Below are 25,811 nucleotides of genomic sequence, written 5' to 3' on the forward strand. Positions count from 1 at the left end.
GTGTCACATTCGAGGCAACCTAAACAGTCCGCACCCATTTTGGACGTCTGGACATTTGCATGGGATTCACGCCTGGACTTTTGGAGGTCTGTTTATTCCCTGAGAACGACTGTCACGTCTCAAGGGGAGGTCGAACAGCGTCGTGTCACTGGCGCTGGCCAGCACTCCGGACTCGGCAGCGGCCAGCGCCGGACAAACGCAAGAGCGGCTTGTTTCGGGGTCGACCTGACCGCCGTCCGGCCCGCATCTGACGTCAGCACATCCCACCTCTGACGTCATGAAATCACATGGCCCGGCCAATCTATGCAATCTGTTCACGCCGCCTCGCAAAAGAGTGACTTCGCAGCGTGGGGCTGCACCGTTCTCTCGCCGGTACGCTGGCGTCCTCGTCCGACCACTACGGATATCAACGCCCACATGCGCCCCCCCCCCCCCCCTCCTCCAGCGGGGTCTCCTCTGCGTCACCCTCACCTGGACGAAGCTGCTGAAGGCCTTGCGTTTCTGTCCGGCCGTCAGCACCGAGCGCAGCGGGTGCAGCAGGTTGTTGTCGATGTTGGCTACGGGCTGGGACGTCGACGTCGGCGGCATCGGTGTCGGCTCGGCTGGCGGCACGGCGGCGGCTGACAGGCCGGAGGTGAGGGCCACCAAGCCGGCGCACGCACCGACCATCGGCACCAGCGCCTGCTGCACCGGCACAGGCGGCGGTGGCGGCGCCTCAGGCGGCTCCTCCAGGTGGAAGGTGACAGCGGCGGCGGCAGCGGCTGCCGCCGCCACCTCTTCCTCGGTGAGCTGGGTGTAGGGTGCGTACGTCACCTGGTGATTGAGCACCTCGGGGCTGCGCCGGAACTGGCCGGCGTCCGGGCGTGGCTTCTTCGGCCGCGAGAACGACAGCCGCTTGGGTATCTTCAGCTTGGGCGTGAGCCGGCCGGACGTGTCGGTAAAGTTGGAAAGCGACGAGCGCTCGGAGCGGTCGTCTCGGCGCGGGTGGACGCCGAAGTCCTCGAGTACGGCTAGTAGCTCGGCCGAGGCCCACGGGTAGAGGTAGCGCATCGCCGTGTGCTCGTCCATGCCGCGCATGGCGACGCTCTCGGGCAGCCGCTCGTCCAGGTGCTGCTGGTGGATCTCGGCGCGAATTTTCTCGGCCGCCTGGCGGAAACGGCGCAGCTGCAGCCGCTCCGGGTCAGGGTCCTCGCGGATGGCACCGTGCACCCGCCGCCGCTGCAGAAAGCCACGTAGCGCGCGCAGCCCGAAGCTGCCCGTACTGAGGACGCGCGGTCGTACCGGCTCCTCCAGCGCCGGCTCCTCCAGCGCCGAGCTGCGCCAGGCCAGCACGTGCGGCTCGCCGAGAGAGCGGCGCCGCTGGGCGCCGGGCTCGGCGCTGGGCGGTGCCATCAGTCGCAGGTCGGTGGCGTCGGCGGCGGCGCCGGCCGGGCCTTCGACGCCCGTCTCCCGGCCGCCGCTCTCCGTGTCCGAGATGTCCAGCGAGCGCTGCCGCAGGTCGGCGCAGCACGCGTCCTCGCCGCAGCACGCGCACGGCAACTCCTCGCACTCCTCGCCGACGGACGAGAGCCGCATCGTGTCTCCGAACTGAGCCAGCATCGGCCTCCGCCGCGCGCAGTGCTCCTCCTCCGGCTCGAACATGACGGCGCGACGCAGCCTCGCCGCGGAAGCCCGGCGCCGGCGTCAAAGGCGGGAAACTGGCCCTGTGCGGGCTACCGCCCGGCCCACTAAAAACTGGACCCGTCCGCGCCGCCGGCGGACTGACCGCGCCGCAGCTGGGCGAAGCGCCACCCGTGCCCGACGGCTGCGACCACGGCGACCACAAGCCCGCCGGTCACGACGGCACACTGCACGTTTGCAAATCAATAGCAACGGGCTTGAAATATCGACCGGCGGTAAGCACGCCGTCGCGCTCCGCTCCGGTCCGGGTCCGCTGTCGCAGTCCGCCCAGCTGGCCGGCGGCCCACGCGCGCGCCGTTCACCGCCGCAACTTTCACGCCGCTACCGCCGCGGGGTTCAGGCGGGCCGCGCGGCCGTCAGCTGGGGCTCTCGGCGAACGGGAGTCCTCGGAGGACGGGGGCGGAGTCCTCACTCGCGCACGATAGCGTGGCGACCTTGCAGACGCGGCGGCACTGATACGCGGCGGTCTCCTGCACAGCGACTTGCCTGTTGCGCCGCGTGCGCCGGCACGGCGCGGCCGGGCGCCGGTCTGATCCCCGGCCGGAGCACCGGCTCTGGCTTCGGGCCGGGCGGCGCCGCGTCCGGAGCCGAGCCGGCGGCCGGCGCGCCGGAGAGGCGCGGCGGCGCGGCCGCTGCCGCGCTGCTGGGACGGGAGATTGGGGAAACGACCCGCAAGCGGACGAGATCTGTAACGTGTCACCGCGGGCGGACCCGACCCGCGGCGCCAGACCCGGTCTGGTCCGGCCGGCAGGGGCAGTCGAGCGAGGCCCAACGCCAATCACCGCTGCTGCCGCGTGCGATGCCATTTAAAAGGCCATTGCCGTTGCAGCTTTTTCGTCACGCCCTCACCAATGAACCGGTTGTTAATCGCATGGTTAGGAACCCGGAGGATAATTGTCGTCCGGACCCTTTCCGCATCGTAAAATGCATCAATGATGCGGTCGCGCCCACTAGATGCCTTGCAGTCAAAGCAATTCTGAGCCGTCTCTGCTTCAAGGACGGAACTCCATTCCCTGCGGGTATCCGGCGCAAGAGTAGCGCAGAAGGCACGAATGATGCGCATCTCAAGCCACCCAAGTGATGGCAGGTCCACAGGTTCGGGAGGATTCGGACGTGATGTCATGCCGCTTACAAGTCAACCTAACGACAAATGCACGGTCGGCTGTTGGATCTGAAACCATCGCGACGAGCTCCTGTAAATAATGCCTGTAGACAGAGCATGTGTACAGACGCCATGGTCCTGTCTCTCTTGTTCCCTCTATCATGCATGTATGTGGTACAAAGGTCATGCAAGGTCAACGTCCGCTACGACTCGCTAACTGGCATTCAAAACGATCTGGTCTGTTTCCCGGTAAAGGTCTGGTCTGTTTCCCGGTCCCGATGTTTCCCGGTTTCCCGGTAGAGGTAAAACGAAACTCGGGATTTTTCCGTCCCGTTTCGTACACTGTTACTACCTATAATCACAGCCCACTGAAGCACGCTGCTTCACACGATTTCCCTTCCATCTCCTCTGTAGGGACCACATGCACTGCAGAAATTCCACTGTCGAAGAGCTTGTATAGGTCACCTGTGCTCACAGTAGCAGCGGGTGGGAGTCGGAACGGCACCCGAAGTCTCACGTTGAAAATTATAGACTTCAATTTCAACTTGCTCTTGTTACTTGAGCTATACGACGATGAACGGGCGGCGCCGCAGGGGACAAGGGGGGCTGGGTGCGGGTGACGCGTCCCCGCCTATCTTCGCATGGGGGGGGGGGGGGCAGTAGTCCCTTTATATCCTAACAATTTTCTTACAGGAGAAAATTGCTCTTCTCACAGAGTTTTCATTACGGCATCCTCCCCCATTCCCAACCTTTACCAAAATGAAGCTTCTTCACATTGGTATGATAACATTAGCCCAGATTCTAGTTCAATGTCACTAGAAACTTCAAAAAAGATACATGTTGATATTCGGCTATAGTGGCCGGGCACATGCAGTGTATTCCGGGCCTTGCGTGTAAAGCTGGATTAGGAGGTGACTGGAGCAATCTCGTACCTGCAACATCTTAATAACACAACTTTTTACAGGAAGGCTGAAATCTGATGTTGATTTCTAGCATACGTACTAGAACGTAATGCTCTTCATTCTTCAGGTGCGGCTGCTACTTTCGTGCGCTCTCATCGATGCCATCACGTGTCATTACCACTTTCACCATGGTGTTGTTGCTGTAGCTCTTGGACGCAAATAGCTACACTCCCTTCCAATTCTGCGGGATCTTTTCTGTTTATTGCACACCTTGAAACATTCGTTTGTAAGTGCATGACATGATGACGTGATAACACTTTTTTTACCCATTAGCGCACCATTGTGGCAATCGAAAATATAACTTGGTGACATTCGTTGTAGGTATATTTTAATTCAGTATCATTATGTCTTTACAAGATCGTGTTTTCAACAGTTTTGGTTTGATTAAGTTTCTATTTGAAATGTAGACAGGGTCTGAGCCGGGCTCGGCAGAAGTCACGGAAGTGCGTCCCGCGTAATGTTTTTGGGCTTAGCAGAAACAAGGGCAAAACAAAACAAATAAACGGCGGAGCGAAGCCAACCGAAATTTTTAGCATCTTTACGTGCATCCAATTGCTACCCGTGCGAGCATGCCGATAATGTAGTGGTGAAGATGCGCACCTGGGATACCAGAAGTACGGAGTTCGATTTCCCGCGGTGCCCGCCCTCCCTGCCAGGTTGAGACGCCGGCGATGCTAAATGGCCTCAGCAACTGAATGCGTGGGAAAGCCCTAAGGATGATGTGTGCCTGGCTAATTTGTTGAGTTCCTAGAGGCCACTGCGCTGGCTGAGGCCAGCCTGAGGCCAAAGCAAAAAAATTAGAACTTCATAACTTGTTTAGTTATAGGCAAATATTGCAGAAACGTCCTGAAATGAGTACATATAAGTACATACGTGTATTTTCAGTCTTGAAACATTGTATGGTCTTAAAACTTGTAAGTGGAGTGGCTTTCTGTGAATATTTCGGCAGTGGCCGACCGGACTGGAATGGCTTTCTGCGAATATTTCGGCAGTGGCGACCGGGCTGGAATGGCTTTCTGTGAGTATTTCGGCAGTGACCGACCGGACTGGAATGGCTTTCTGTGAGTATTTCGGCAGTGGCCGACCGGACTGGAATGGCTTTCTGGAGTATTTTGGCAGTGGCCGACCGGACTGGAATGGCTTTCTGTGAGTATTTCGGCAGTGGCCGACCGGACTGGAATGGCTTTCTGTGAGTATTTCGGCAGTGGCCGACCGGACTGGAATGGCTTTCTGTGAGTATTTCGGCAGTGGCCGACCGGACTGGAATCGCTTTCTGTGAGTATTTCGGCAGTGGCCGACCGGACTGGTGGGCACCAACATTGCTCCTGAGTGATTGGGCCAGTGTTTTGTGTATCATTGTCAATTATACACATACGCAATACGGCTTGCATCCTTTGGTTCCATAACTTCTTAAGAATTTTACAGGTATGCTGTAAAATGAATGATTTAGATATAAGAAGTGTTATTAATTCAAAAAAGAAAAGTAAGAGGAAATCATTTTCTAGAATAATGCTCCTAGAATTATTTTTTGTCAATGACTTCAAGCAACATATCGCTTAGAATTGCTATATACATATATATATATACACACACACACATATGTATATATATATATATATATATATATATATATATATATATATATATGCATATATGTGTATATATATATGTCGCTTGGAATCGAAAAATATAGCATAAAAGAAATCTTTAGGTGGTCATCCTCATCCCTCTTCAGTCGGCCAAGGACCTTTAATTCAAGACACTCTTGCGCCTTTTGAAGATTCAGTCCGAACCATTTTCAAATATATGGCTTTATAAAATTCGAGCCCACGCTAAGCAGTGCTTATTGTGTGAGCAAATCCACCAACGATCGTGCAATTTTAGGTCAGCGGTATAATTTAGTGGCGAAAGTTTAACGTGCCGCAAGACACGGCGCGGGCCGTCCTGCTATGTGACGTCCCTTAAACTTTGGCGCGACCGCTGCCACCGACCGCAAACCATGTCCGTCAAGAACAAACGGTGAGCACCTTAAGCGAGTTGAACCCACCCCGTCACGGGTGGGGGCAATCGAAAGACCAGAGCTCTGACAAGTTGAAGTATTAGCACGGACCTCATATGCGTTTTTTTTTTAATTCCATTACATTGCACATGTTACTAATGTGTCCCAACATACATAATTTCCTTCATTTTCTCTCTTTTCAACCTCGTAGCGCTGCTGTTCACGATTACGCAGAGGCCTCGTATATCAATCCTACGGGGGCGCCAGGGGCAGCGCCAGGGGACAACTGCCTCTTTGCTATCTGTCAAGGGGGGCAAACATATCGCTCACTGGCCCTCGGGGTGGAGAATGGCTCTATGCAGATCACGCAAGCCGCTTTTCCACCGCCCAGCCCGGTTTCACCCCAACCTCTTTCCTCATCCGGTTCGTGCTTGTCTTCTCATTTGTTTGCTTCCCATCTCTAAAGGGGATTTTTGGCTTTTTGGACCGCTTGACGGCCTTCCGCTGTTCCAGTGGCCTCGTCACTAACGCCAATGACGCTCGCGTGGCTGTTCTTCGGCTCCTGTTAGCCGGCTTCCGGTCTTTGGACGTGGTGAGGGTCTTCTGGTCTTAATACTTAGACTGACCTCCAGTGATGATTTGGTGTTCTGTGAGCCTGCTTTTGTTTAATCTGGCCTGTCCTATGACAAGGCAACAAACCACTCACAGCCGGTCCGAGACGTGCGATTGACTTCCTGGAAGCAGGTGCTCTCTCGTGTTCATTTTCCTTGGGAGTCCGTGCAGAGTTCTCGGAATACTCTGACGGTCCTCCGGCATCTCAGAGGCTCTCGTTGAACCCCGCCGTTCTGTCTTCTGATGAGTCGCTCACAGCGTGAACGGGAGCGTTGCTGGGCCGGCACGCATTATCGGCTGAGACGCTGGGTCGGTCTGCACCACTGAACAGCGTGAACGGGAGCGTTGCTGGGCCGGCACGCCTTATCGGCTGAGACGCTGGCTCGGTCCCAGCCTGCACCAGCAGAGCAGCTCTGCTGGTCCGCGTCCGCCGGGGAGTGGGCCGGGCCAGGCGGGTCCGTCCCGGAGACGCTCAACAAAACTCAGTCTCCGGGAGGAAATCCCGGCCAAACGGGTGCACTCGGATGGCTTTAAGCCCCGTCTATGTGTTGAAACTTGTTGTCGCGTTCCACGGTGCCACGGATGCCATGCCAGACACATAACAGATGGTCAGGGTTGATCTAGGATGTTTATAATGCATGTTCACACGCGCTGAAGACGTAACGTTTGTTTAGTCCATACGCCGAGCGGTCCAACAGCAAAAGTTTGTGGTTTGTATGCGAAGGAATTTGGAAATGGTTACTTCATTCACATTCGCTTAGTTGAGGCCTTCTGCTCTTGGTGTGCCGCACGAAGTGATCGAGGAACTGGAGGGGGTTTTCCTCGCCCATCCACCCCGACAGGCTTGTACCGCCTGAAGACTCAATCGGCACATCTCTCAGAAAGTACGTCTTGAAGTGTACTCAGTGAGAGTTGCGGCACGGGTGGTGATTCCTTATCGCTGAAACACATCCACCCCCGGTGACGCGCGGGTCACGTCTAAGTGGTCCACTGATGAGGCAAACTCCACTTTCTCTGCTCCCTCCGAGTTACTCTTCGGTTCGGCTTTTATAACGTCGTCACGCCGGTTTCCTACACATTCCAAATAGTTTCAGGACCATAACTTCCGCTTTACATTATGGTTGAGGTACAGATACTTCGTACAAAATCACTCATAGATTCGTCGATATATGTGCATGCTAATGCCTCGCGACCTTAGCTCATCATCGAAAAAAACACAACTGGCGCAAGCGATAAGTTTTCAGTCTTTAACAACGGAGGCTGTACATCTCTATCCCAATAACATACCTGATGATGTCTCTGTCCTAAATAATAGTGTACGGAGAAGACAAGTATTCTTATCGTTAGCTGAATGCGATAAAAATGAATCAGCAATGGCAACACTACAAAGACAGGTAGTCACAAACACATCAACGGTGGTACTGTCCACCATCTGGTAACTGAGGTTTTGCAAGAATTTGATTGTGGAGAGTTGTGAATAATTCTTCAATAGATATGCACATTTGGAAGCGTTTTCTGTGATTGCATGACTGAAGGATGGCGGCGTTGTCCATCAGTTGTGACAATGTCCTGTCATGTCCGTGTTCCATGTGCTCCAGAGGTGCCCCGTCGTGCGAGTGCATTGTCAGACATCGTGAGTGTCGCGACTGCTGCAATACAGCGTATGCAATAAAGTGAGCAGCCTTCGAGATTATAGTTGAATTTATACACTACATCGGTGCCTTTGTTTCGGCAGATCTGTCAGAACCGTTTCTCACTAACAAGTTTACAATTTTTATATTGCTATAATACATGACAATGTCTATTCTGTGATAGCTTTTGCCCTTTACTTGTCGGGAGCTTATCTCCCTCAAAGTCTTGTCCGCAGGGAAATGTTGTTTGCTTTTAGTAAGACAGTGGGACGATAGTTTGTTTGTCTTATCTTGGGTTATTTTCTAAGGTCTTGTAATATGTCGTATTTCGTTTTCAACGGCAGAATAAGAAAACTAAACTGTTTACCAAAGTCTGTCTGGTTTATACGTGAATGTTTTCGTGAATGTAATCCTGTCCAATCAGAACAATGCTAAAATGCACGGCTAAGAAATTATCTTATGACTAATTTTGTTGCTTCCAGGACATCCGCTGTCAGCATTTAAGCATCGTCCGTTCTTAGTCTACTTTAGGTATGCAGTCGTTCTAATAATTGACCTTCGTCACGTCGAGAAAGTCATGTCGATACAAGTCAACAGTTGCGTCGAGAAGGTCATGTCGATACAAGTCAACAGTTGCGTCGAGAAGGTCATGTCGATACAAGTCAACAGTTGCGTCGAGAAAGTCATGTCGATACAAGTCAACAGTCACGTCGAGAAGGTCATGTCGATACAAGTCAACAGTTGCGTCGAGAAGGTCATGTCGATACAAGTCAACAGTTGCGTCGAGAAAGTCATGTCGATACAAGTCAACAGTTGCGTCGAGAAAGTCATGTCGATACAAGTCAACAGTTGCGTCGAGAAAGTCATGTCGATACAAGTCAACAGTCACGTCGAGAAAGTCATGTCGATACAAGTCAACAGTTGCGTCGAGAAAGTCATGTCGATACAAGTCAACAGTTGCGTCGAGAAAGTCATGTCGATACAAGTCAACAGTTGCGTCGAGAAAGTCATGTCGATACAAGTCAACAGTCACGTCGAGAAGTCATGTCGATACAAGTCAACAGTTGCGTCGAGAAGTCATGTCGATACAAGTCAACAGTTGCGTCGAGAAAGTCATGTCGATACAAGTCAACAGTTGCGTCGAGAAAGTCATGTCGATACAAGTCAACAGTTGTCGAGAAGTCATGTCGATACAAGTCAACAGTTGCGTCGAGAAGTCATGTCGATACAAGTCAACAGTTGCGTCGAGAAAGTCATGTCGATACAAGTCAACAGTTGCGTCGAGAAAGTCATGTCGATACAAGTCAACAGTTGCGTCGAGAAGTCATGTCGATACAAGTCAACAGTTGCGTCGAGAAAGTCATGTCGATACAAGTCAACAGTTGCGTCGAGAAAGTCATGTCGATACAAGTCAACAGTTGCGTCGAGAAAGTCATGTCGATACAAGTCAACAGTTGCGTCGAGAAAGTCATGTCGATACAAGTCAACAGTTGCGTCGAGAAGTCATGTCCGATACCAAGTCAAACAGTTTGCGTCGAGAAAGTCATGTCGACACAAGTCAACAGTCACGTCGAGAAAGTCATGTCGATACAAGTCAACATTGCGTCGAGAAGGTCATGTCGATACAAGTCAACAGTTTGCGTCGAGAAGGTCATGTCGATACAAGTCCAACAGTGCGTCGAGAAGGTCATGTCGATACAAGTCAACAGTTGCGTCGAGAAAGTCCATGTCGACACAAGTCAACAGTCACGTCGAGAAGTCATGTCGATACAAGTCAACAGTTGCGTCGAGAAGTCATGTCGATACAAGTCCAACAGTTGCGTCGAGAAAGTCATGTCGATACAAGTCAACAGTTGCGTCGAGAAGGTCATGTCGACACAAGTCAACAGTCACGTCGAGAAAGTCATGTCGATGCAGTCACAGTTGCGTCGAGAAGTCATGTCGATACAAGTCAACAGTCACGTCGAGGAAGTCATGTCGATACAAGTCAACAGTTGCGTCGAGAAGTGATTACACATTTTGCATACTCAGCTCTCTAGTGAACTTAAAACCAGATCGCTCTTAAAATGCGTTTTTTAGAAGCAATCCTTGCTCTGTGCTCCGAACTTCCACAAATATCTCGTCTACATAATGACAATAAATATCTCGCAGCATGTCGGATTCCACGTGCCCAATGTAGAAATTGGCTACAAATGCGCAAGAGGAGAGCCCATCGCAACAACTTCATTGGACAATACGTTTGTCCATCCGGCCGCTGAAAAGAAACTTCCAGCTTAGGGGCTTTAAGTAATTGTTCAGCAAGGAACCACACGATTTTGCAAGGAAGAATTTCGGGATGATTGTACGCGATCTAGATTGATGTAGAGAAGCAAACAGACTCCTAACTCTTAGGCTGCCGAGATTCCACAATAGTCATTTTCACGATGGGTTAATGCACTGAAAAGTTTTTTTTTGGAGAAGATGAAGTGTTTCCAGTTTTATCGTTTTAAGCACGCACTAAGCATTCTGACAAAGAAGAAATTGTTTTCATGCAATTGCATTAACACGCAATAGTTCAATCACAGGCATACAACAAAGAACAAGCCTGTTTTATTAAACGAGAGTCTTTATAGACATTTTTGCAGCCCCCCGCCTTCAGTTCACCCAAATCATACAAAAATACCAGGCCTGGCAATCAGCAATGTGAATCGGTCAAGGGCGTTGGATGCCGGCTTCGTCATGCTTGTTTACATCGGTGCTCTGTGGAGCGAGGCGGGCTTGGGAATAATTTTATTCAGTCTTTTCATCTTGGATCACGCTAAGATCTATTACGGCTGTAACTTCTGTACGTACTGCAAGCAAACTGTTAAAGTTCTGCATACCAATGAACAGGAACGCTGGAAGGATATGAGTTTGTATTGACGCTTCTGTGTCAGCAATGCCACCGAATGTTTATAACAAGCCTTGAAAACTTTCGGTAAGAAGAGATCTGACATTACATTATGCATATTTACAAACATGTTTTTAAATATACAAAACGTTTATAGCCAAAAGCCGCCGGTAAAAGATGCATGGTTAGAAATGGACGCTGAAAAGTTTTTAAAGTTATGAAAAGTTTTACACCGTAGTCCTTCATCAAAACGGTTATAATAGACGGATTTGCCCGTTGGCGATAAGCTGTAGGGTATGGAAGATATGGGGACAGAAGGTTGTTAAGACGCTTTGCAATTTAGTAAGTTGGAGAGGGGTCTGCGAAATGGCTGAACGGGGAGGGCTACCATTTTTGTGAGTTTTACAGATGCATAAGCATAGCCAGGCGCATATTCATTAGTATGTTAGAGGAGTGCGCAACATGAACAACATCATGAGCAGCAGTGATCAGTTTGTTAAATCTAGTCTCAGCTAGCCTGTAGGATTTTTGAGGTGCAACGAAATGATTTTTCATACTTCAAGATAGGATTTAGCTTCTCGTAATGTTTCTTCTCGTTGAATATCACGAAAAAATATGATTTCCACTCGCCGAATGCTGATGCCACATTTCCACGCAAATCCTCGTCGCCGTCCTGAATTTGTGTGTGAATATCTTGCTCTGTCATTCATCCGCCTTCGTTGCACTATCTCCGGGTCAACGCCTTCTTAGATCTTTATCTACCATAACCATGCTGTCTTTTCCGAACTCAAAACACCCTGGGAAAGAACATCTAGCTCAAGTTATTCTTAAGTTTTATGTTAACAAACGTTCGAACGTTTCCAAAGCATTTCCGTGCTCAAACAACCCCAGGAATAGTAAACCCACGCTTGGAAAACACATCGTGTGTTAGGTCCTGGGAGATTAATCTGCCACCAGTGGATAATCCCAGTTAGGGGTGAACTGTCACGAGGCAGCGGAGCTAAGCTAATGTCTGCTTAGGAAACAAGAGGTACGGGGTTCGATTCCCCCCGGTGCCTGCCCTTCCTGCAAGGGTGAGTGGCAGACGACGCCATATAGGGTCAGCAGCTGAATGCTTCGAGCGGGGTGCGATCCGTGTTGATGTGTGTTTGGGGGCCTATGACATAGGTGGACCAATCTTGACTGTTCTACTGAGTGATTGAATGTGTGGCATATGCGGCGAGACATTTGACGTCTGCCTGCCAAGGATTTCGGGCTGGTGCGAACTTCCTTCCAAAAGGTCGGGTGGTGCATGTTGTAGCAGCTCTGTATGGGACAAGTTGGATCAATGGTACAATGTACCGACCAAATGGCATCGACTGACCCGCTGTCATTGCTTGACTGACATGATTGCCGTGACTTATTGTCATTCAGAAAACAAGCTGACACCTTACTCACATTGACCCATCATTTCGACCTGACCAACCGAAACTGAGGTGGCAAGTAGTCGTAAAACAGACAATGATTAACAAAAAGGGCAAACATTTGCCGCGTCGCCATTAAGATGAATCATAAAAAAGCACAGACGAGCGCATTTGGTGCACATCTCGTAGCGCCACTCAGCTTGCTTGCGATGCAACTTACTCTGCGACAAAGAAAAAAAACGTAAGCGTAACTTCTCCATCTGATGCAAGCTACCTCAAGGCCGGGCAAGTTGTCTTATCTGGAAGGCGGGCATTCAGAAATAATTTACTAAAGAGGGAAAAAACTGCTCTCCAAAACGTTGCTGCTGCATATGAAGCTGAAGCTTATAGCCGTCTGCCGATATAATAATATTTGCCCTATCCTCACTAGTTATAGCGGAAGGGAGCTCAGGTGAACACGCGCGAAGAACTCCCCCTACTCTCCCCTACCGTAGCTAAAAAATTATGCAACAGGAAACAAGCTCCGTCTCCTTTGCACATATCACACTGACAGTGTAGACATACTATCATTGAGTAACGGGAAAGATCAGCGAATTCCATCGATCTTATCGGTGTTGCAAAAATATGATTTGGCTGGTCTGGGTTTCCTATGAAATGTACCTTACGACTGCAATCCAAAGATGACAAGGCCATTTTAATGTCATCTGCCCACAAACCACCCTTCTTGGGAATGCATCGCACCAAATTCAGGGGCGGCGGTACGTTTTATTGCACCCCACGGCATTAGAGCTCAGCTCAAATGTACAGGCCACCCTGTGCTGCGCTGTCCCCCGGCAGGCTGTGCAGGGAAGGTTCCTTGGGATCAGGCCGTCACTAATAGGCTTGAAATCACACAATAAACCGGTGAATGACCATCGTTTGATGTGAATTAATGCTCAATCTGCACAAGTTTTATGTGCTTTGCGTTCACCATCTTATTTTAACATGCACGCCAAGATGAGACCACATGCCAAGGGTGCAAGGAAGCGTGCGATGCAATGTCCATGCGTGCATTTCCACCTGTTCAGCGCACTTATATCGCGATTTTGCCAGCAGCCGTGATTCTGTCACTTACACTCTTGAAATCCCTCTGCATGTGGTCCACGGCGTCGCATCTGTCAACACATTTCTCAACTATAGCATCTGGCCAAAGTGCAGTCATCAACACAGTGTTTATAAAGCACATATTATGACAACAAAGCATAATTTACGGTGGCCCTGAGAACGAGAAGCTTTGCCACTGGGCAAGCGGTGGCGACATGGACGCTGCATCGCACAACTGCTCAGAACGCTGCCAACCTTGAGCTGGTTTTGTGACGTCATACCGGACGCCGGCCTGATCGCTCGTGTGACGTCAGACACACAGTTAGAGGACTGTTCACGCGACGTCACATCCTGACACGGCCGAGCTGTGTGACGTCACATCCTAGCATGGCTGAGTTGTGTGACGTCACATCCTGGGCCGGCCGGCCGGTCATGTGGGGACGCGCTCAGGCCTCACGGTGTGACGTCACACTTTGAGTGGGCGGGCCGGTCGCGCCGCCATCCCGTCTGCCACGGAAAATTTAAACCTTGGAGCAGACAAACCTCGGGACGATGCAGAGAACTCGTCGCAAATGCCGCATCAGGCCTTCCAGGAGAAGCCCGGCTGCCAAGCACAGAGGTGGTTGGCTGGGATTTGCAAGATGACAGCCCATCAGGCTGTCCTTGCTGGTCGTTGGGATCTAACAGGGTTAAGATGGAAATCCAGATGTCCGCGTCCGCTGCGGTTTGCCCGAGACAATGGGTAATGGTCAGGCGCTCGCTGGAAAACCGTACCCAATCCTCATTTTTTGCGGGATAGGATATCGGCAAGTCATACGGTTGGTAGCCGGGACGAAGGATGGTGCAACTGTGACCATCGGCTTATTTCAAGCTTTAGATCTGACTGGGAATCCTCGCGAATCGCCAGGCTTCCTCGAAACTGTCCATCTGGTAGCACTCGATCGATCGGTTTTCCGCTCCTTTTATGCAAACATCAATGGGCAAATCATTCTTTTTATTTTCTGTGGCAGTCTTGCAGAAGCCATGCCAGACAAGAAAGTGAAGAAAAATGAAAAAGAGGGAACTGTTCACAAAGCCATCGTGTCTGAATGAGCTCCGAGGAGATCGTTAAAGCTAGCGACAAAAACTATCCATACAGTTTTTCCTGGCTTTAAAGAAAGGATGCAGATTCCGTTTCAGTTTAGTGAGCTTCAGTTTCCTTAATTTTGAAAGGACAGTACCACAAGTTCGTAAAGAAACACGTTTTTTTATTTTGGGTGAAGGGTATGCTTTTTCCCCGTTGCAAATGTAATAAATACCGTTCACTTGGTCATTAGACGAGTGCTAATGATCTCCTCAAAAATACTGAAAGTTTCAGTTTGTGAATGTAAAATGGTTCACCGTGATTGTCGGCGAGGACGGCCCCTGGTTTTCTACAAAATCAGAACTGAAAGATATTCCATCACTTGAGGCCAAGTCATCATGAACTGTGATGAAATGGTCCCCTGTAGGGGTTTCAGTGGTTTTGTTTTTGCAGCAAGCAAAAGTTTTTTCATCACACACTCGTTAAGTCTTAGCATTGCTGTTCGCCGTGAGTCCCCTACGCAAGGCATTTTTTCACCCCTGCCCAAACGTAGAACACTTGAATACAGTATGCAACACCAGACAGCAATATTTGTCGTTCAGCCCCGCTGCACACGCACCGCACATTCTTCTACCCGATGGACGATTAGGTTCAGAACAGGCCAAGTGAACAAGGCAATTTTTCTATGTGTTCTTGTTTTGTCATGTCACTTGTGTGTTAAACTCTCTTTTTTACGCCAGAGTTTACTTTTACGCACATGGTGTTGTCAACGCAAGGAAGAGGTCACCACAGTAAACAAGTCCAGACTGTTGCCGCCGCTGCTGTTGGGATGGCTGATGACGTTGTCGTGAATGGATGACTTCGCCGTGAAGTCGACGTAAAGGGTGTTTCTCGCAGCCGTTCGCCTCGAACCGTTTCTGATTTTTGTTTTTGGTACGAACGAGAGCCGGCGTCCTGGCATGAGCAGGGGATGGCCTCTTGGCATGAACAGGAGCTGAAGTCCTGGCATGAACAGGAGTTAGCGTGCTGGCATGAACAGGAGATGATGTCCTGGCATGAACGGAAGTTGGCGCCAAGTGTTTTTTACGTTGGATGGGATGGTGCACGGTGAAGGATTTTTCCTGAATAGTTGGCTTTTATATATAATTCTGTCGAATGTCTAAATGTCACATGAAGTGATCCTAACGTGTCCAAAATACAATTTCCCCCACAGGTGTGTTCCACGGGGAACTTAATGGTAGGGTGAGGACGATTCAAGGAGCAAAGTAAGCTGGGCAGTTCGTCGTGACTGTGTGTCCATGAGCCATATATATATATATATATATATATATATATATATATATATATATATATATATATATATATGTGTGTGTGTGTGTGTGTGTGTGTGTGTGGTGTGTGTGTGTGTGTGTGTGTGTGTGTGTGTGTGTGTGTGTGTGTGTGTGTGTGTGTGTGTGTGTGTGTGTGTGTGTGTGTTGTAGTATATCGATGTACTTGGTGTAGAATTCGGGTTTCAAGCTCGCCTTAATGACAGCCGCCAATTCAAATTTACGCGTGAAGATGACGCTGCTGAAGGTACCACCTTGCTACTCGGGTGATTCCAGACCGCTGCCGAAAGTCTGTCTGCACGCATGTCTGTATTTCTAAACCTAGATGCGCAGCACGGACGACTGTTTTGATTGCCGTGAAGTTTGCACGTACGTCAGACTCAATCTTCGTGGCCATCAACGACATGTCACGCCTGTCCGATCCTGGTGTTGGTCGCGGCGCGCGCGGGAGAAAGGGGTGTTGTGACATTTAGCGGGTAGATATTTCTCGTAACTGTAGGGAAAAAGCAAGTTGTGCAAATGTCAAGCCGTCCAACACATGACACGAAGCTCGAGCAACAGTGATGTGGTGTCCACACACAAACGGAATTGCCAGTTGACGTAGGCAATGAAAAAAATACTGGTAAACGCTATGCTTGATATAAGAAAGGAAGCCCTCAGCTCCTGGTTTTTCGGCATGATGGGAAAAAAGTTTTATGTTGAGTTAATGGCCTTCAGTATATCGAAAGTTACTGGTTAGATGGCGTTGTAGTGCAATAGCAACGATTATATTGAGCGCACTCACTGCTTCAAGTTGTGCCCATCGTCAAAAGGGACAAGATTGACGTCACTCCTGAGGAGGAGCACAACTCGGGATGTTGAGTACCGTCAATACGATCGCTGTTTAGCACTATAAATCCGTTTAAAGGGAATGTTTCGCGTTTGAAGATATTAAAGCAAGTATCAGGTATGATGAAACAGGCTCACTTATAACTATTGGTATTCTTTTAAGTAGAAAGACTGCCCTAGATATCACAATTTCTCCGTAAAGTGAATATGTCCCTAGGTATGTCATTGATTGAATACGTCATTGTGCCTTGCACAACATTGGCTGAGGATCAATTAACGGTCGTTTTGTCTGGAAATTGTGCTCACGAACGCCAGATATGAACGATTCGACCATTATGTTTGTATCGGCCTTGATCGTCACATGGCTTATGAAATAGCAGGATGCGAATATTGTTATTATGACCTCATAAATGCCTTCAACTTGAACTTTTCGGTGAAGTTAAAATAATCTTCCAGAAATATCATCCCCATGCTCGCTGACGTGTAGCTCAGAAACCAAAAGGGTTTAGGTCTTCAGAACAGCAGGGTTGTGAACTGCACCGAATGATCTCCATGATGGCTATGCAAAAGCCATCTTGAAGAAGAGGTTTTAACTGAAGTTCAGTTCAAAACCACATATAAATGAGGGACACTCCCTTTAACTAGTGTCCCCTGGTATATTGAGGGACGTTTACTCAACATAAGAACTTTGAACTCCTGTTAAACTCGCGTTTCACAGGTAATATGTCTGAATGATCCATGAGTGCTGAACAGCTTAACAGTTAACACTGTCCGTCCCGGTGGCTCAGTTGGTTAGAGCGCCTGCCTTCCGATCCACCCACACGTGGCTGGGTGGGTTCGAGTCGCTCCAGGCGCTCGCTGTTTGTCCTGGACAGATATGACCTGGGGCCGGTGGCACCGGTCGCGCTAAGCGTCAGGTAACGTCAGAGGGCAGGACGGCCGGACCGAGCGCTACGGCACGTTAAAATTTCGCCACCAAATTCTGTCGTTGCTCGCGAATTGCGCGATCAGATGGTGGCGGTCATGGCTCAGACAACAAACATTGTTAAGTGTGATCCCAGAAATCCATTCATTCAAAGGCTCGGATTAAATATTTGAAAAAGTAACTGACGGACGTAGCGAAATTCTTTGGTTTTGCCCGCTGGGAAATGAAATTCTTCTTAGATACTGGGAAATTTTGCAGTATATTTGCTAAAATTGACTTAAGTTCGGAGAAAACTTGATGTTTGCCCCCACCATGTTGATGAAATTTTTCGTTAGGTACCTATTAACCGAGATGCACTTCATATTATTAAGACACGAGCTAACGTTACGTCGTTGACAGCGGAGATGCCGACGCCACCAGCGTCGCCTCTCCACGCAGCGCAGTATGCGAGAATCTCTTATAAACCACTAAAATGTCCCAAAACAAGCATTTTCAATTATGTGGGCGCGAGACCGCGCGACCGTTTGCACACGTAATCCGCATTTTTATTCATACGATTGTCCGTTCTCTTCTCCGTCGAAGCATTCCGCCTCACGTGCTGCAACGCTGGAGCGTCAATGCGTTCTTTAGTTTTTAGAAGCTTGATCATTTTGCCTTTTTCATGTTAATCCATGTTTATATGCCGCATTTCAGGTTTGCATGAGGGAGATGAAATCATGATTATGTTCTAATTTGTCAATGATAGCCCGACCGCTTAAACGGTGCATTTGCAAAATTACTAACAGTTTATGTAGCATCACTTTCAACACTGCATTTCTTGTCTCTGAAAACCGCATGGAACTGAAATCAGTGATGGCAAAAGCGTTTGTTTTCAGAGAGCGTTTGTGCCCAAGTCGGGTCGGGCCGGGTCGCCTATGTGGATTTTTTCACGTTTACGTAAGGCAAGCTCAGCCTGCAGCCTCGCTTGTAATTATAATCCGTCGAAACCTTTCACCAAGACAAAACGTTTCCTTTCAGTGTTATTTAAGGGCTTTCCATCTTAAGTTGAAATCACCTAATCCGCTTGGTGCCTGTCACATACCATCACTATCCCAAAAACACGTCTCTAACGAAAAGGGCGTCCACTTTCGAAATCAAGCTCCAAAGCACTCCACGCACGTGCCGTGCAGAGCCTGGCCGCGTTGCGTGCCTCGAGATACAGCCGACATCGTGACCGCCGGCTCCCCTTCAGCACCAGTGGATCAGCGGCGGACGCTCTCCCGCGCGCTCTGGAGTCTGGCGCGACATATCAGTCGTCCATCAGCGTATCAGCCGGACAGTAGTGGGAGTGGCCGTGTCAGGCGGCCGCGCCAGTGCCAGCCGTGTCCAGCCGTCCGCCACGTGCCGGGCACGGGTCTCGGACACGGCTCTCGGCGCCGGCCCAGGTCCGGCACGCCCGGGCCGCCGCCGCCGCGGGAGGAAGCGCCCACGGCCGACTCGGTGGCCCGGTCGGGGCAGGACACGCCTCTGTATGGCTCAGCGTCCGCTTTGGGACTGAAGTGGCGCCCATGCAAACGGGGCTTTGTGGATGAGAGATGCGCAAGGACTCTGGACTCAGTACCTGACTGGACGAGCACGCCGGGCTGTACACTGACGGTATGGCACTAGGTTCCTGTGTCTCGCGTTCGCTGTGTTTTCTTTGTCCATGACGATCGGCGCGAGAGACCGAGTCGTGCAGCATTCATGCACCCCACCATAATCCGAAGATTATCACGCCCCATTCGATGAAGCTGGACGCTGTTGTGATTCATGCTTCGGGAACAGTCTCGGTCTCAACAATTCCAGATTCTTCACCCAAATAGTTGATTCATCTTCGAGGGAGCACTCGACATGTTGTGAAAGACTCTTGTTGAATGTTTTTCTACTTTGTTTCTGGGCTGATTTCAAGCCCTCGCCGAATGCGTGTTACCTGCACGACATGATACCCGCATGATTAGGCTAGGCATTATTAGACTGGGCTGGGCTAGGTTAGGTTACTGAGTGCTACCTACCTAAGCATCGCTTTTTACTCCTCTTAATTTCCATGTTCCACATGTTGTATGTGGTGGTATGATTGCATGTCAATAGTAAACATGGGATTCAGTTAAAATACAGCAATCACTCGGTTCCTGTCTTGCCGCCATACATCTTGAAGCGCAGATGGAACCTTTCACCAAAGCGTCGTGTTTGTGTTCGAAATAAACATAGCGATGCGGGTATCATGGAGTGTGTAAAATTGCAGGATTCAGATATTCGTGTCGGTGCAAGGTCATGGTGTTTAATAACATTATTATTTATTCCACTCGAGCTGGTCGGTTCGACAGCGTGGGTGCTATGATTGCACACATCAATTTTCACAGGTCTTCTGTATATGTCATCTGTGGAGAAAATTCAATGCATTGATGCAGACGATTTACCACTTTTGAATATCAGTCTCTGCGGTATAAATAAGTCTGCAGCACTTCACTTCCCTGTGGCCAGCACTAAATCCTCAACAAAGGAGATGCCACCGACTCAGCAGGAAGCGGTCTCGGGGCACTCCTAAACGGCCCAGCTGGCTCTTGCCACGGCTTGACAGCAGCACAAAACCCCCATCCTCACCCCGCACTGGAGACTGCGCTGGCCGTCGCGGGCGGCGTACCAGCGCCAGCGCCGCGACACTGTAGCGCTCCAGCGCCAGCACCGCGACACTGTAGCCCGCTGGTCGCGGCGCCGCTCCAGCGCCAGCACCGCGGCACTGTAGCCCGCTGGTCGCCGCGCCGCTATAGCGCCAGCGCCGCGACACTGCAGCCCGCTGGTCGCGGCGCCGCTCCAGCGCCAGCACCGCGGCACTGTAGCCCGCTGGTCGCCGCGCCGCTCCAGCGCCAGCACCGCGGCACTGTAGCCCGCTGGTCGCGGCGCCGCTCCAGCGCCAGCACCGCGGCACTGTAGCCCGCTGGTCGCCGCGCCGCTATAGCGCCAGCGCCGCGACACTGCAGCCCGCTGGTCGCGGCGCCGCTCCAGCGCCAGCGCCGCGCCCTGCAGCGCGCTGGTCGCGGCGCCGCCTGTGCCCGGTTCCTGGAAGGGCTCTGCACTCTGTCCGGCCGGCCAGCCGTGGCCGACAGCGGCCGGCCGGGCCGCGCCGGTGTCATTGATTGTCGGTCCGACGACATTGGTGGCGGCGACCGCGGCGGCGGTGCTGGCCGCTGCTGGCCGCTGCTGGCCGCGGCCTCCGATCGGCTCCTGGGCGGGCCGGTGCCACCTCACGCACCGCGCGCGCCCGCCACCAGGCACACAGCTCGGCTCAATACAGCCTAGCTCAGAAGCGTGAGAAAAGACAACAGTAGGAAATTGTCGCAAGCGAAAGGGTATCGAACCGCCTATGCTCGTAAGTGCAAAACGGTGAATATACAGGCACCTCATTAAATACTATTTGGAAACGTGTCGGCTTGTGCGCGGTTCACATTGCAAACTTCTGTGAACATATTAGGAAGAAGGGCTCTTGGTTTAACACAAAATAATATTTGGAAACATGTCAGTCTGTGATTGGTTCATATCGCAACGCTCTGTAAACATATTTGCGAGCAAGCTTTATCAACTCGGCTATGCATATTTTGTATGTCGTGGCTGTGGCTTCATTAGGATCAGCTTTATTACAGGCACACACAAGTATGTACGGGCGTTGGCGCCGGTAGCGGAGGAGAGGACACAGGGGGCACGAGTCCCTCCCTCAGGTTCCGAGGGTCTGAAGGGCCCCTCGGGACCTGTGATTAAGGGCCCTGAAGGCCGGCCGGAGGTGGTATTTTGGGCTCCAGCCCGCAGCACTGGGCACTCCTATGCCAGCCAAAGAGCCCTCCGCGCTGATCAGGGTCCCCTGCGCTGATAATGGCCTATATGGTGGTCAGCCACCACCAGTTACGCACCGTCGGCTCCGTGTCGGCATGAACCTGATGCTCATTCCCAAACAGGGACAAAGCCGGGGGGAGCGATTTACATTGGTCGGGGACCCAGTGTCTTTCAGGGTACCGCAGCGTCTGGCGAGGGTCCTGTCTTGGCAAGGGGCTCCGAGTGTGCCGGAGGCAGTGGTTGAGGCGATCCGAGGAGCCTGGAGCCCCCCCCCCCCCCCGGATCGAAGATCAAGGGCCCCATTGGAGGGTCTAAGGGCACGAAGGGCTGGTCGGAGTCTTATTCAGGGAACAAGGCTTGCAGAGACGGGCCCTCAAAGGACAGTCAGAGGGACTTTACCGCAGTTCGGGGACCCCTGCGTCGATGACATCCTAAATCTCGGCCAGGCACCACCAGTACCGCAGAGTCGGCTCCGTGTCGGCATAAGCCTGAGGGCCCACTTCCCAAGCAGCTACAAAGCCAGGCCAGCGATTTAGACTGGTCGGGCCCCTGTATCTGTCAGGGTAGTGCCACTTCATCATAGGGGCAAGCGTCCCCCTCTGGCTATGAGGAGCCCTTCAGGCCCCTCAGAACTGAATTCCTGATAATTCCTGATTCGAATTCAATGTTTTCTACCTTGTTCCAACCTTTTACCACAGAATGACGAAATTCCATGTTAGATGTCTAACGGACATCAACAAAGGCCAAATGGAAGGCGAGGTTGCCCGATTCATCTGTACAGACTGAAGCTACTTTGCGACATATCTGGCGTCGCAGGCTGGAAAGATAATTAAGAGCCGTTACGCTGTTTGCTCCAGGTTGTTTCTTAATTATGTTCATTACGTTGAAATGGCTCTATGCTGCATGAGTGCGTTGTGGATTTCAGAAACACGTCAATCATTTGCGTGGCGCACTAAGTTTTGTTGAGGGTTGTGCATATGTTTGATATAGGACTTTGCGTACACACTGAGATTTCTAGAAGCGCCACGTGATGCTATTTTTCGCATGATTTATTACATACTATCCCAGCAAGGCATATCATACACATATCACACATCAGTTCACTGATAAAAGACCTTCCTAAAAGAATAGACCATCAATCTCTGCAGTTCATGTCCATTGTTAACAAAAAAGGGACAAGGTATGTAAACCTTGTCATATCAACGTGCTTGAATCAGCGTGGTACTGACGTGCTTTTTGACCTGCCATATATTTGTTTGATTTATGTGTGCCGTGATGCCAACACGATCGTTGATTTCAAGGGAATGAATTCCTCGAATACGTTCCCTTAAATCTTCACTTGGATGGGGGATTATTGAGCCTAACGATGTTGGCCGTTATGTACATGACGGTAGCCTAGAAAAATTCATGTGATTTTTGGCAGCTGACGACGTCACGCGACTTGGTCCAACCCGGCTGGGCCACCACTTCCCTGGGTGGTCCCCTAATGCATACAATGACTGCCGATACTCTTGAGTTGAACACAGACAACCACGTGTGCTGCTTGGATGGTCGAAGAAAGAGTCGCAAAGCCCTACCACAGGCGCATCAACTGTTCATACAGCGCACCGTTCGGTCTGTCCCGACGGGGCCCGACGCCGAGACTCGTCCCGGTCCCACCTTGGCCGGGACGGGACAAGCGCGGGACGGGACAGACCAGCGACGGGACGAGCCCGACGGGGCGCGGGTCTGCCCTGCAGGGGGCCCCAGGAGCGGGCCCCAGCCTCCGACCCGACCCCGTCAGGTCCCGCTAGCTCGTCCGACTCCACCAGCCGCCATAACCTGTTCCGATCGACGCCGGAGATACCAGGCTCGCAGTTGTGCAACGGCTGAGGTCAGGCGAACCGGGCCGGCCCCGTCTGGCGGTGCGCAGCGCTCAGAAACAGGGGCGTATTCATATAGCGGCCCACGCGGTTACGTTTTCCTTCGGAAACTTAGGATTTGCATTAATACGCATATGAATCAATGTCGACGAATAAGAATTCCAGCAAGACACGTAAAGATGAGAACATCGAGATGAGCGGCCTCGTTTCAAGCTGTGAAGAAATTTAGCGCGCCTGCAGCGCTTTACTCAATTTTTAATGATTTTTTAATTGTTCCAGTTCTCATCCCTTACCTGGAAGTCCTGCACACGCCCCTGGCCAGAGGCGAAGTGGCGTCGCGCGGCGACCTACCTACCTCCGGGGTGTATGGGTGTGGGTGTATGACACTTTGGCTTGCCATTTGAGGCTCGAAGCGACAAGAATGAAGTAGACACAATTTTCTGCACGGGAATATATATATATATATATATATATATATTTATACACACACACACACATATGCACATATATATATATATATATATATATATATATATATATATATATACATATATCATAGCATGTCAAGTCATCCAACATTGCTGAATAGCTTGATGTGATTACGAAATACTTCAGGTTCGTGGTGATTAAAGGAGATGGATATTTATCAACGTCATAGTGGTAAATAGAATATATCGTATTCCGATGTTTCCACGTGATGCCCGTAGTACAAGATATCCTGCGGTCAATATAATCTTGTTATGATGTCCTCGATGCAACATATCAAAGTGAGAAACTATTATCCCGCAGGATATCATGGAAGCTTAAAGTGAAATATTACGCAGTTAAGTTTTGTTGCTTTTTTGCAGGGACGGCCACCCCGTAAGGAGCGTGGGGACGCGTCCCCCACAACTTTCAGATCAAACCTGAAACTTCCGATCGTACATACACGAGTCTGATGAAGCTAGGAAACATAACGCGTCACACAGAACGCTAAACACATGAAACAAGAGATTTGCTGAGCCTTTTCAAAAGCCTCTTTTGGCGCTTTTGCGTCAAAAAGAGCCACGTACACCTTTTTTAGGTTACCTTGATTCTAAGCGCACCCCCATAATCGGCATTCACTCAAGGGCACCATTCGTCATATTCACCGCAAGGCTACTTCCTCGTTTGTGATAATCTTCGGATCATATCGTGTCGTGAGGGGCGTGTGACAGCTTGTTGGATAACCTACATAGCAAGCACCGAAAAAATGTCGATTTTTTCTCAGGCGCACCATAGGCAGATCAAATGAAATGAGTTGCTCCTAAAAGCTGACGAGGCTAGTCAGAGCATAAGTAAACACGTGGGTAAAGTGGAGAAGTTGGCACGGATCACTGCCGACAGCGTGCGTATCACACCATAAGCCCTGCGGACCCGGGCCGGGACTTGAACTCTGACATCACCAAACCACTGATCCAAATCGAGCAAAGCTCAAGCATTTATTAATGTAGGCTGTTTTTCAAATGATGCTATTCAACTTGACCTTGCTGCTTCAAGGCTAGTATTTTTTCGTAGTAATGCCATAAGACTGTTTCACTTTTGAATGTTTTTGCCTACTTTTCGTCTGTCGTAGACTGGTATTCCCCGACCCAGCGAAATGTATGGTTGCTGTATGTAAGAGCGTACGTACAAACACGTGGGGCGTATTCGCGACGCATCAAGATGTTCAATTTTATATCACGTCACATAGGATCGTTTCCGGACGTGTTCGCAGCGCGATACGCTTTCTGTTTACATCTTCGTGACTTTCGTGACAATAACAACACATGTGAGACACTGTCATTTACGTTTGCATGCATTAAGCGTTCTCCTAACAATGGAACCTGCAACTGATGTCCTTTTTGTAAAGCTTAACACACGCGCGGGTGAATGCCCGAAATAGCCGGTTGAATGCTCGTCACTCGGGTGGGCGGTCAATTGAACCCCCTGAGATCTCAAAAATTAAGATAGCCGGAGACACGAAACTCACAGGGGGGTTGGCCTGTATGTGAGCTCACCTATGTCAGAATTTGAGGCTTATAGGTCATGAACTTGGAATCAGACAAGGTTATGCAAGGTTAAACTCCAAATCGGTGTGCCAAACGTCCCCAGACCTCCTTTTGCAACCGCCGTGAGGTTAAATACCTGTTCTAAGCAAGAGGTCAGTGATGTTCAATTAAGGTCAGTGACCTTGTTCGAACTCAAGCTCCTATCTTTTCATTGAAATAAGCGTCAGGATTCACGCTAGGCTACACATTTTAAAAAAAACAAAATGTCATCCTGAGTCACTTTGGGTCAGTGACCTACTAAACCTTTAAAAGGCTCATGGAACGTGACTGTTGCGGTCCCTGTCATTAACACGTTTTCAATAAGCACCACAAACTACCCCATAAACCAGGCTCTCTAGTAAGAAAGCATATTAGTTTTGACCTCGGTCTGACCTTCAACCTGACCATAGATCAGTGGAATTTGTTATGATTTTGAATTTAACTGGCTTGTCGCCTACGCTTGGGTTACTTGATTTTGGTTTGTTCGGTTTGTTTGTGGCCTATTGATTTATTGAAACCAATTGCTCGTTGAAACTATCGCATATATGTGCGGCTTTCGTCTAATACTCCTTT

General features: G+C 50.4%; 1 protein-coding gene across 1 annotated transcript; it reads right to left on the minus strand.

The window, feature by feature from the left end:
- Positions 1 to 471: 471 nt before the first annotated feature.
- LOC119090869 (uncharacterized) lies at positions 472 to 1,331 on the minus strand (the record flags this gene model as incomplete). The annotated part of the gene is given in 1 exon segment (XM_037213606.1): positions 472 to 1,331. A coding segment is annotated over 1 exon segment (606 nt), but the record flags the coding sequence as incomplete, so codon positions are not given.
- Between the last annotated feature and the right edge of the window lie 24,480 nt (positions 1,332 to 25,811).

This window comes from Pollicipes pollicipes, unplaced genomic scaffold, assembly GCF_011947565.3.
Source record: "Pollicipes pollicipes isolate AB1234 unplaced genomic scaffold, Ppol_2.1 Scaffold_3151;HRSCAF=3691_pilon_pilon_pilon, whole genome shotgun sequence".
Lineage (NCBI taxonomy): Eukaryota > Metazoa > Arthropoda > Thecostraca > Pollicipedomorpha > Pollicipedidae > Pollicipes > Pollicipes pollicipes.